This window comes from Alternaria arborescens (genome assembly GCF_004154835.1).
Source record: "Alternaria arborescens strain FERA 675 chromosome Unknown contig_1, whole genome shotgun sequence".
NCBI classification, from domain to species: domain Eukaryota; kingdom Fungi; phylum Ascomycota; class Dothideomycetes; order Pleosporales; family Pleosporaceae; genus Alternaria; species Alternaria arborescens.
Genome location: NW_021167856.1, coordinates 975,452 through 987,494, shown reverse-complemented (window position 1 = coordinate 987,494; position 12,043 = coordinate 975,452). Strand labels below are relative to the sequence as shown.

Sequence of the window (12,043 nt, the reverse complement as noted above, 5' to 3'; positions counted from 1 at the left end):
ACGGGCTAGCGTGAATCGGATGCATGGCGGGAACGACTTCAACGTCTGAGCTCTAGTGCGAGGCATCGCGGGCTTAACAGCATGGGTAGGATGGCGTATAAAGGCCGAGCCTTGCTACTCGCAGCCTTTGTGTGTATCTTGAGTGTCTTCATCTTGTACACGGACTTTGCTTACAAAGGAACGAGCAATATGATGGGCCCTTTGGTATGCATCAAGGACGAAGACACGAAACGAGCAACTGCTGACAAGAACAGACTTCCGCGAGCGTCGTGCTCTTTGCTCGTATGTTTACTATTTACCAGAAGCTTCTCAAAGCTAATTACATTCAGAAAGCGCATTGGCTTCAAAGTCCGATATTCGCTTCAACCACATCCAGGTTATCGGAACACACAACTCCTACCATCGTGAAGTCTCACTTGCCGAGCGACCTGTGTTCGAGAAGTATGTTCCGTCCCCAGAAGACTACTATTATTCGCACGCGGAGCTCGACAATCAACTGGAATACCAATCCGTGCGCTCTTTGGAACTCGACCTACATCCAGATGAGAAGGGCGGCCTATACTATCCCCCCGTAATATGGACGCTTTCAAACTTGACCAATGCAAGCACACCTTACAACAGGGATGTGCTGAAGAAGCCGGGCATCAAGGCAAGTTGTGTCTATACGAAATGCATGTGAGACATACACTGACTTCGTATCTTTGAATCTGCAGGTTTTCCACGTCACAGATTTTGACCCTGACTCTGTGTGCCATACCTTCATTGACTGCCTCGAACAGTTGAAGAGCTGGTCGGATGCGAATCCCAGACATGTACCCATTACCATCGATCTAGAGCTAAAGACAGATGCGCCAGCATGTCAATTAGGCGGTGCCTGTCCTGGTGAAGCGACAAACTGGACGCTTCCACGCCTCTTGAACGTCGACGCGGAAATTCTCTCTGTTTTCCCCAAGGAACAGCTCATCCGCCCCGACGACGTGCGTAAGAATGGCCTCACCCTCGAACAGTCTGTCTTGCAGCATGGGTGGCCGAAGCTAAAGGACGTGCGCGGTCGGCTGATGTTCTTCTTCGACAACGATCCGAAGCCCACTGATCCCAATTCGCCTCGTGAGCTCTACCTTACTGGTGCACCATCACTTCAGAACCGTACCGTCTTCACCAACGCACTCGAAGGCTCACCCGATGCTGCATTCATCAAGCACAACGAACCGCGTGGGAGTGACACCGCTGAGATCCAGCGTCTTGTGAAGAAGGGATACCTGATCCGAACTCGTGCTGACGTGCCTCTCGATACCATCCTGAACCGCACTACGGAGATGCGGGAAAGTGCTTTCGAGAGCGGTGCGCAGATCGTCAGTACCGACTTCCCAGCGTGGGGCATGAGCAGTCGATGGGGCTGGGACTATGTGGCCAGGCTTCCTGGAGGATTAGCTGCAAGGTGTAACCCTGTGACTGCACCAGAAGGATGCAAGGATAAAGATCTTGAGTAGATGAAGCGAGTGAGGTGATACATGTTGAACTAGGACCTGCCACATTCTCTTCTCGTTGGTCTCCGCCGCGTGCTGCTAGGCTGAAGAAGAGGGCGTTGGACTTTGTGATAGTATAGTCGCCGTAGTCGTCAACCTCAGCTGTTTGCTTCACAGTCAAGAACACCCAAAGTCTCGACAACACATCTGTCCATTAATCTATCCACCCCATTCCGCCCAACGCGGCCTTAATCCTATATACCTCCCACACTCAGAAAAACCAAAGGATTTCAAACATACACACCTGGTATCAAACGCAAAAGACACGTGTATATTTCCCAAAGACAAGAAAACACTCCATCCATATGCATAAGAGAACCAGTATGGACAAGGAAAGTAATGAACATGAAGCAGTATTACAAAGCGAAAGTTGTATAGGGAATTTGGTATCACAGAAAGCCCTCTTGAAATACCGCCCGTTGTAAATCGTGAAAAAGAACGCCACGCTTGCTCGCAGTACAAAAGCACAAAATCGATAGTAGTGACGAGATGGCGGATGCGTGTTGTGTGTTGCTGCGTTCTGTTGGTGCAGTCCTTCCTCTCTCCCTCTCATGTTTGTGGCTTAGTACCTCAGCTTACCCAGAAGACTGAAGCAATATGCGCACTCCCTCTCACTCTTCATTTGTATCATGAAGACTCTTGCTCTTGCACCCAAGACACCACCAGTCTTGCCTACACCACCCACCTCACCGTCTTCATTCATGTGGTCTTCCCATACGCTAACAGCAATACCACTTCGTGCGACACGCTCAAAGCATGTCTCGGACAAAGTAACGTCAAGCAATGTCTCGCCATGTTTCTTGCCAGTGAGCAGAATGCGTCGCTCCTGTGTGTGGTCTCTTGTGCCAGGTGCGCGCTGTCGTGGGTTAATGGGTGACGATGGCTCGCTTGGGTTGGGTGAGGGCAGCATGATTGTTAGCCGTGCGCTGCCCATGTCGCGCCATTTCTTAAGTGATTCTCGCTCGTAAAGCCTGCACTTGGTGTTTGTAATGCCAGCTGGTGCACCAGGCGCCCGCATTCCATCGCCCGTAGGTGTAGTTGCGCCCGAGCCAGGTCGAGAGTTGGAGCCGTTGTCGAACGAGGAACCTGTACTACGAGATCCGAGGGTCGAGTTGCGGATGCTGAAGACGCCGCTCTTGCCGAACGAAAAGCGACCCAATGCCGAGCGGAGGGCAGAATTCATAGTGCCAACGGACGATTCAGTGGCTGCAGAGATGGAAGCAGCACGTGTGCTTGACTTGCGGTAGCTGCTTCTCCTTCCCAACGTGCCACCTAGCCAACCAGAAGACTCAGCGCTTGTCCTAGCTGCGTTCTGGCGGTCCATTGCCTCGGCCCAGCTAGATTGTCCGTAAGGGCCGCGGGCGTTCTGAAGAGCTATGTAGGTCGGGTTGTTGATGCGGGATTGGTTGATCATGGCATATAGTTGCGAGCACTCAGCTGCGTTGCGACTTCTCAACATGATGTTGTTGCCAGCTTTAATGCGCGACTCTGCGGTAGGTGGAGAGCGAATGGAGATATCAATGGCCGTCGATTTGCGCAACGGCACCAGAGGGGTAAGCTCAACCGCAATTAGGGGAGCACCTCCCTCGGGAGTGATAATCTCGTCGCCGTCGGCCAGGAAAGGCTTAGAATGGTTGATCGAGATCTCGTAGACCTCGATCTTGCCTGGCGTAACGACGATGCTACATTCGTCTGGATGCAAACTATCCCATCGGCCATTATCAGACCAGGCGAAGATAGATGCGATGGTCTTTGAAGCCTTGCCGGAACCCTGCGGAACAGTTCTGTATGGCGTGTTCGACGCGGATTGCGATGGGGTGATAGTGCCGTTGGGAAGAGTGTAGATTGATGCGGGAGGTGAGACTTTGGGGAACTTTTTAGTCTCATCTTCAACCTTCTCGGTCTTCTCTACCTTCTCTGCGGGGGCAGGACGGCTGGTTTCTCTGCCAGTGGTGTATGTACGCCCAGGATACCCGCGTGGCCCAAGGTATCCGATTGGCATGAGCGGCATGGGGACGTCATCATCCAGTTCATCTTCTGACGACTCCGAGGTAAGGCTTTCTTCGTCTTCCTCGCCCACCTCATCCTCAGAGGGAGATTCTTCCTCACTTTCGCTTGACTCCTCTGTGCAGGTAGAAGGCTCATACTCATGCTTCAAGGGTGATGATGATCGCCTCTTGTTCTTGAAGCCAGGTAGTGTTGGGGTGAATACAGGCGTTTTGGTTCCCTTGAGGGTTACAGGGGTTGCGGGACTAGAAGATCGGTGTGGTGGTGTTGGCGGTGGCTCCTCGACCTCTGTTTTGGGCTCTACAATATCTTCGACAATTATATCGTGTCTCTTTCCATGCATCTTCGGTGGTGCAGAGGCTGAAGCCTCCCGAACACTGTCTTCTTCATCTTCCGCATCTTGTGTTGGTGTTGATGGACGGCTTGACTTCCTTTGTCTTGGGATGCTCGGTAATTCCAGCGAGGGAACAGAGGACACTCGCCTATGTGCTTGTGGACGCTGTGGAGAGGGAGGCGAGCCAGGTGGTGAGATCTCTGAGTCTTTGACAGTGCTCTTGTCTTCTTCAGAACTGTAAGATTCGTCGGACTCGTCGGAATCATCTACTTGAGAGGATGGCATCCAGACACTGTAGCTCTTTTGGGGACGCTTCTTAGTAGACTTCCGACGTGGCTTAGTCTCTTGGACCGGCGATTTAGTCTTCTCTGGCTCTGCCGGATCTTCGAGCGTGATCTGGCGAGACGGCCGTGCTGAGTGTGGGGAAAGAGTGGGGTTCTTAGATAATCTCTTCGCCCTTGTTCGTTTCAAGCTCGAAGGTGACCCGGTGCCTTCCGCTCGTACTGCCTCGTCAAGACCGCGAGGCGTCCTGTCAGGATCGTTGAGGAGCTGATAGGCGGTCTGCATAGCATCTATGGGCGTATGGGGCTCTGAATCATATGCATTGATATGATAGCCATCACCACTGGGTGGAGTGATAGGCGATATGGTACGAGACTGGTTACGCCTATCGGGGGTGTCGTAGTGCCATACTTTTGATACTTCAGTATGTTGCTCGCCAATAGGGATGTCAATCTCATGTGGGCTTGGTGTCCTGCTTTTCTGTGGGGGTGTAGATTGGGTTGCGGCTGAAAGGAGGGAAGACGATCCGTGGCTGCTGGCCGGCCTTTGCGCATTGTTGGATGTAGCCTGGTTTTTCCTGACTTCTTCGATTGGAGGTGGGATGGGATTGAGACCGAGCATTTGCACCCACTCGAAACCAGCCTGTTCATCCTCGGATATCAAGGACATGACTTCACTCCATTCTGATCCATCATTTTGTTTCCCACGAATCATGACGATTATTTCGCCTTGCAGATCGCCATTTCGTGCGGAGGCGTTACTGAGCTGGACAGGTGGTAGGAGTAACCAACGTCCTGTCGGGTCCACTTCGCAGAACAGTATGTCACCTCCGACTCCTGTGCCTGGTGCATTGTCGCGGAGCAGGAGCTCAACGCGACAACTCATTTCCTGACCACTCGAGTGGAACAGGTGGAGATCGAAATGATCTCTAGCTCGCACGCAACGCGTGGAATCAACCCGGACGCCCGCAAGGGGGGCGAGGCTTCGGGGATCACGGGCGCGAGTGGGATCAACGCTAGCCGCAGCCTCGTCTTCGAGGCGGGCTTGTTCGTCGTTCGACCGCTTGCGTGCTGCCGTAACTAGATCCTGGAAGATCTTTGAGATTTGCTCTACTCGGTCGGAGGGTTTCAAGTGGTTGATACCCTTGGTTGATGTTAGCATTACATTAACATGGACAGGTTACCTCAACATACCTTCAAACTCTTGGAGAGATACTTGAGTCGCACCAGCGGGCGCTTGAGCATATAGGCGACGTCGACGCGCTCGCCATCGCTGTTGACTACGTATCCTTCAGCGTTTCGCGGCATGCCTTCGTCCCATGGCGCGCCGTCTTCTGGTCCATTGACGACCTTCGCGGGCTTGAAAGGATCGTCATCTGCTGGTGCAAGACTGATTACAACGTCTTGGAAGCCAAGGCGCCACGCGGAGATATAGTCGGAGTATACCCGCTGCGCGCTCTGAGCCCAGGAGACAAGCGCATCGGAGTCTTCCTTGGGAACGCGCTTGTGCAAGTTTTTGAGTCGCTCTAGACAGACACCCATGTCAACGATTGGCTTGGTTACTTCACTTGGATCTGACTTGGAAGAGCGAGAGAACAGGCCAGCTGCGATGGCGGATTCGGACTTGGAAAGGACGCAGCTGAGAAGGACAGGAATAACACCATCGACCAAGGTGCGGAGCTCCCGCATATATTTCTCTTCATCAGCAGTAAGCTCCTTCATTATGTCATCAATAGTGGCAGTAGCCAGGCGACTCCTGTTAGTACGAATACTCCGGGCAGAGACGATACTCTTGGACTTTGAGCTTGCCTTGGGCATGGAAAGTACGGATATGAGATCCGCATGGCTGGCAAGCTTCCTGCGACGGGTACTCTGGCGGCTGATAATAGTCGAGGTTTCCGGGTTCAAGTACGAGCCTACTTCTGATGCAGGTGCTCCGGGAACGGTGCTTGCTTCCTCAGAGATGGTTGTAATGGTATCAGAAGCTGGGGCTTGCGATGAGTGCGCTGACCGCGACGAAGCAATGGTTGAAAGGCGCTTGCCAGTGGAAGGGAACATACGTGGACCTAGAATTTGTCGTGGTCGCAAAGGCATAGGCATGGCATCAGGTACAGGCATATCGACAGATGAAGAGGGCGCAGAGGAAGCAGCGTCCAAATCAGTAACGTCATCCTTGGGTATATCATCGATCGAGGTAGATTCACGGAGAGGAGAGGACATGGATCGACCCTTGGTGGGCGAATACTGGCCGCGCTTTGCGCCACGGCGCTTGAGTGAGGGCGTTGGGGTAACGGATACTTCACTCTCCTGGTCCTGGGTTGTCGTCTCGGTCGTGGCATCTGAAACGACGGTAGACGGAGCCTCATCAAGGTTTTGGGTGTTGATGGTCATCTCGCGGCTCGAACGTCTTCTACGCCTTCTGCTACCACCACCACTACCACTGCTGCGACGGCGGAGCTTCTCGACGGGTTCGTCCCGTGTCGTCTCAGTGGACGCACTGACTTCTGATTGCTCAGCCTTATAAGGCAGGTCGAGAGATGAGACTGATTCTTTTGACTGGCGCCTTCGTGGTGACTTCTTGGTAGGCTCATCTTGCGTTGTCTTGGTAGAGGTAGTAACCTCTGACCCTTCGACCGTAGCGGGCAGATCGAGAGACGATACAGACTCCTTGGACTTGCGTCTGCGGCGCGAGCGCGTCTTCTTGACGGGAATCTCGGATGTTACGTCGGTGGATAGTGTGACTTCGGATCTGCTGGCCTTGGAGGCGGATTCTGGACTTGATATAGATTCCTTGGACTTGCGTCTGCGTCGGGGCTTGGGTTCTGCCAAGGGGTCGGGCGTGCTGCTGAGCCAGGCTTCTAAGCGGCTTCCCGGTGGTTTCGTGGAAGTGGTCGTCTCTTGGGCTGCTGGAATGATCAATGGTGTAGCAGCTTCCTCTTGGGTCCTGGGGTAGGACCTGCGACTCTTCTTCCGTGAGGGTTTTGGCGCCGGCTTGGTGCTCTCGTCTTCTGTGCGAGCACCATTGCTTCTCGGACGGCGCCGGCGCCGTCTCTCTCGCAATTCATCGTCTCGTGGCGAAGTAATTCGGCTCTCGCTAATAGACGGGGCTGAGCTCTCTGCGTACTCGACTGTGACGACATTGCGGGGGTCGTCGCTCTGTACTGAGCCGGATCTTCGTCCTGTTCCTCGTGTCCATGGTGTGAAGGGCATGAGATCCTCTGCCGACATGGATGCCCGTGGTGATGTCCGCGCGCGTCGTCTGCTGCGCCTGACTCTCACAAGCTCCGACTTGTCCTTCTCGGGCTGAGGCGAGGTAGAACCTGACGGCGCTTCGTCACTCTTCGCACTCTTGGCACCCTTGCCGCTTCCTGCCCCGCTACTCGTCGGGCGAGGATCGTTCTCTGAGCTCGACGGTTTTGATGGTCGGCGGGGCTTCGGCTGGGCTTTCACCTGTCCTGTGCTCTTGCCTATGTACTCGGCCAAGGGCAGCAGAGGGTTCGATTGAGGCGTGACAGGAGCCAAAGGCTTGAGCTCAGGGCTCGGGGGCTTCTTGGGGATGATGCGTGAGGGGCGCACCCAGGCGTTTGGGATTGTCTTCGGCAGGGGGCGACCAGCGGCATCCTTTGGTGGTGATTGTTTGGCGCGCCAGTGCGAATCACTGATGACGCGCTTCTTGGGCGCTGTTGCCGTGAGCAGGTCCTCGTCGAGTTCATTGTGGGGAACGGGGGTCTTCTTTGCGCTGCCCGGGCGCTCTGGACTGGCGCCGACCGACTTCCCTCGCTCGTGAACAGGTTTCCAGTTGGGTTTGTCGTCGTGGGGCTTCGTCTTTGGCGTCGTCAGCGGCTTGGGCGAGGCTGCAGGCTTGGTCGAAGTCTCGGGAGCGGATGCGCCGGCGTCGTCTTTGCTCGCGGCGTCGGGGTCGACGTCCTGCTGCCAGCGCTTTATCTTGTCGCGCACGTTGGCGGGCTTGTTGATGCCAATGGCCTTGGCAAAGTCCTTGCCGTCCATGGCTGCTTGTTTGTCCGTCGCGCCCATCTTCTTGCCCGGCGTGCCATTTCTCTTCTGTCCAGCCGTATTTTCAGGGTCACTGGGCCGGGGGGAAGCGGGCATCGAGTCCCAGTGTCATTGGAGCTGCGGGCAGGCGTCGCGGGGGACGGAGTGGTTGTCGGTGCGCGGATCCGAGGGTGTTTGTGTTTTGGTGTTTTGGTGTTCTGTGTCGTCGAGGCTGACGGGCCGTTTCCAGAGCTACGCCGGAGCTGCCTCTGCGTGCGTAGAGGCGGCGGCAGAGGGGTGAGGAGGGGCGCGCAACAATGCAGACAGCGAGTGTATAGGTGAGTGATGGTGGTGATGACGGTGGTGAAAGCTGTCACCCCATCAGAGGGGATGGTTGAGCGTAGCGCAGACTGAGCGAACTGCTAGAGGGACGGTGTGATGTTTGATGACCCAATAATGGATGCGGGCCGCCAGTAAAACCGGGCTGGCCAAGTGTGCAGCACGTCCCAGTCGGCGGCGACAAGCAATGCGATAAGCCGATGGTGCTTGTGCCTTCAGCATAAACTTCCTATGCAGCCTCTTGGTCTAGACGACGTCGAGTCCGAGCCTCTCCAGCCTCTTGTTTACATGCCGGCTGAGACATTGCTATCTCGCAGCCCAGTGAGGTTGGGCTATCCCTCGGGAACATCCATGAAGGCCATGCTCGCCTAAGCAGCTGTGCACACCACGTTGACCCACGATTCGATCATCGAACCCATGCTGCACATCCGCTGCCATTACAACTACATCCAAGATACCTGCGAACATCGCGATGGTCACTGGCTTGCGGACCAACCCCGCCATTTTCTTAGTCAAAGACACCCCTGGCAATACAACGCTGCAAGAACAACAACAGGTTTTGTGGATTTATGCCACGCATGCCTTCGCGGTATACCAAGGCCTGGTCAAATTACCGATGATACTGATCCCGGAGGTTTTTGCGTGGGATCAATCACCATGTTTATTTTAGTCTCCTGTCCTACAATTGCTTTTGTGCCCGCCACGACCGCCAAAATCACATGTCCTCACCACGCTAAATGCTCAATCTCTCAACTTCCAAGCTCGCGCGCACAAAGGCCGCTGATCCCAACACGCTGTTGTAGACAATCGGCTGCCCCACATAGTACTATGACACCTCATTAGCATCCACTTGGAATCCTGCAACTTGTCATCACTTACCTCGTAGCTAGCCGTCGAGTTCAAGCTACACACCCCAACCGTGCCATTCCAGCCCAACGTCCCGTTCCCGTTATGCACGACAAAGCTATCGGCGATGTAGGTGTACGCCCTCTTTGCAACTTCCACAGTGCCATTCGACATCGCATGCGTGGGCAACAATCCCATCCTCACGCCCTTGAGCAAAGCATACACGAACATGCTACTCGCACTACTCTCCAGATAATTCCCCTCCTGACCAGGCCTATCCATCACCTGCCACCAGGCCCCTGTCTTCGCGTCCGCCGCCTCAACAACAGCTGACATGAGTTGTTGGAAACGTGTTTCGATGTATCGCCGTGTATGAGTGGCGGCAAGAGGCAGCAATTCAAGCGTGTCGATGAGTGCCATACAATACCATCCTAGACTGCGTCCCCATACATGTGGGCTTGCGCCCGTGACGTTGTTGGCCCACACTGCCGTGCGAGAAGCGTCGTAGCCGTGCACAAGAAGACCAGTCTTTTCAAAGTAACAGTGTTGCCATAGCAAGTCGAGTTGGAGGACCATATCCTCTAGTGCAGTCTCTGTTGTAGAGCTGTTGCCAAAATCATTGGTATATGATGCAAGGAACGGAGTTAGGCTGAACATGCCATCCAGGTAGCTCCAGTACGGATAGACGTAATACCACAGTCCTCCTTGATTATTTCTAGGCTGTAAGTCCACACTTTGCCTTAGTGCTTCAACTGCTATTCTGTACTTCTCTTCTCTGGTCTCCTGCCATAGTTGTAGTAAACCGTTCCCGCTACTTAGACGATCCAAGGGATATGTGATATCGCGTGTGGCATTAGAGACGACAGAAACTATAGAATCGACACTTCTGGTGATGTAAGCATCGAGCGTCGGTGCTAGTGAGGCGTTTGGATAGGTGGAGAGGATTTGATGGAACGTCTTCTGAACGAACCCGGCTTGCAGAAGCGCAGAAGAGTCTGTTTGGCTGGCCAGGATACCCTGGTTCCGAGAAACGATCGATTGAGCCATCTGGAGGGAGAGAGGATGAGAAGCATGGCTGCCGGTCTTGGGTAGGGCTGCGGCTGAAGAAGCGAGGAGGCACAAGTGTGCGAAGAAAGCATTTGATAGATGCATGACTGTGAATATCAAGGTTTACTGCCCGAAATTTGGATGCCCAATAGGTCGGAGACCTTGTCAAGAGCTTATGTATACGGCTTGTTTGTGATGTGCGGCAAGGGTCGTGCTTACGACGCGCGAAAAGCCGATATTAGGGTAAACACTAAGTCGAGTGATCGGCACTTTCGGGGTTACACGCGGAGAGTCAGATAGCAGAACGGTAGTTCTCCTTTTGTGGATCTAGTTGCCATATTCTTCTATTAGCATTATCCAAGCCTATCGATCAAGCGCCTTCGAACCAAGATGCGCGTTCAAATCTAGGGTATCAAAATAGCGTCCCTGTATCGTGTCCAGAATACTTTTGCAGTCCATCCCAACATTCAATCCATAGTAATAATAACTTCCATGCCAGCACGCCTCCACTCCGACGGTAGTGATTTTCTGTCCACGGAAGCCGTGTCAACAAGCCTGATGCACGGAGCATTCTTCTAGTTGCGCTTCTTGCCCATCTTCTCAACAAGCCTTGCCGCATCGTTGACAGCCGCAAAAGCGCTCCATGTAGCCATGACGCTCTGGTACATGAGGTATCCAGGGATAACGATCCAGAAAGCGTTCATCAAGACAAAGTAGCCCCAGTAGTAGAACTGTTCAGGACGCGAGTATGAGAGGTTGAGGATGTAGTGGTCGAAAAGCGATGTAGCGTAGTACAGAACGTCGCCGTAGAACTGACCAAGCGAGACGATGAGCTGAGCCGAGTAGCGGAGGGGGTGGTCAATTGAGATGAGATAGGCGCAGAGGAAGGAACCTGGGCCCCAGAAAACCTATGAGGTTGTGCGTTAGTCACTGCAGTCGGGCTCTGGGGCAATGGGAGGAGCGGTGTGTACGTACAGCGGTGACAGTCTCCATGCACAGAACGAAAGCGTCCTGGGTCAAGTAACGCGAGTCACTCAGCGCATACTCCTTCCACAACTGTCCAAAAAGATCGTTCAATCCGCCCATGTTCCTGAAGTTGTAGGCAAAGTAGCCCTCGAAGAACGAGTGGATGCAGCCACATAGCACGAACCACATGATGGTGGAAAGGTCACCGGTGCTGGCATTGGGCCGCAGGCGCTTGACCATGACATACGTGACGCTGAAGATGGCGACACATCCAGCAGCGAACATGAGCAGCAGGTCCAGCGTGCCCCATTTGTTGGCCAGGTAGCCCACAATCTCCTTCTCAATGGGGTAGTAAGGGTGCTGCCCCGGAGGCAGTGAGAAGTTACCGGCGGCCATGGCGAAAGATGCGAGTATGCAATTAGACAACAAGGTAGCAAAGTGATGTAAGAGTGAAGAAGAGAAAGGAGTACAGAAGCAACGTGTATCAATGGGTGGGCTACTAGCAATGGGGGCACGGCGTGCGTCGCGGTGCCAGCCAGGGCCAAGCGGGAAAATATTCCGGGGCAGCTGGCAGGAGACGCTTGTGGCGCGCCCTCAATCGACGGCAACAGGGATTACAGACGCGATCGCGACTCCCCGTCATGTCAGATGTCAGCAAACTAATATCCATGTGAAGCACGTAAACATGTGACCGTTTCCTACAT

The 12,043-nt window shown here is 54.0% G+C and overlaps 4 protein-coding genes across 4 annotated transcripts; 1 reads left to right on the top strand and 3 right to left on the bottom strand.

The window, feature by feature from the left end:
- Positions 1-189: 189 nt before the first annotated feature.
- Positions 190-1,490, top strand: AA0111_g374 (hypothetical protein; the record flags this gene model as incomplete). Its single annotated transcript, XM_028649659.1, has 4 exons — positions 190-204; positions 255-282; positions 330-658; positions 714-1,490. 4 exons carry the CDS (start codon positions 190-192, stop codon positions 1,488-1,490), a joined length of 1,149 nt encoding a protein of 382 aa, XP_028512352.1.
- A 598-nt stretch (positions 1,491-2,088) lies between these two features.
- AA0111_g373 (hypothetical protein) lies at positions 2,089-8,258 on the bottom strand (the record flags this gene model as incomplete). The annotated part of the gene is made up of 2 exons (XM_028649648.1): positions 2,089-5,292; positions 5,343-8,258. The coding sequence occupies 2 exons, from the start codon at positions 8,256-8,258 to the stop codon at positions 2,089-2,091; spliced, it is 6,120 nt and encodes a 2,039-aa protein (XP_028512345.1).
- Positions 8,259-9,213: 955 nt separating this feature from the next.
- On the bottom strand, positions 9,214-10,478 carry AA0111_g372 (hypothetical protein; the record flags this gene model as incomplete). Its single annotated transcript, XM_028649637.1, has 2 exons — positions 9,214-9,306; positions 9,360-10,478. 2 exons carry the CDS (start codon positions 10,476-10,478, stop codon positions 9,214-9,216), a joined length of 1,212 nt encoding a protein of 403 aa, XP_028512346.1.
- Positions 10,479-10,948: 470 nt separating this feature from the next.
- On the bottom strand, positions 10,949-11,735 carry AA0111_g371 (hypothetical protein; the record flags this gene model as incomplete). The annotated part of the gene is made up of 2 exons (XM_028649626.1): positions 10,949-11,281; positions 11,349-11,735. The coding sequence occupies 2 exons, from the start codon at positions 11,733-11,735 to the stop codon at positions 10,949-10,951; spliced, it is 720 nt and encodes a 239-aa protein (XP_028512347.1).
- Positions 11,736-12,043: the final 308 nt, after the last annotated feature.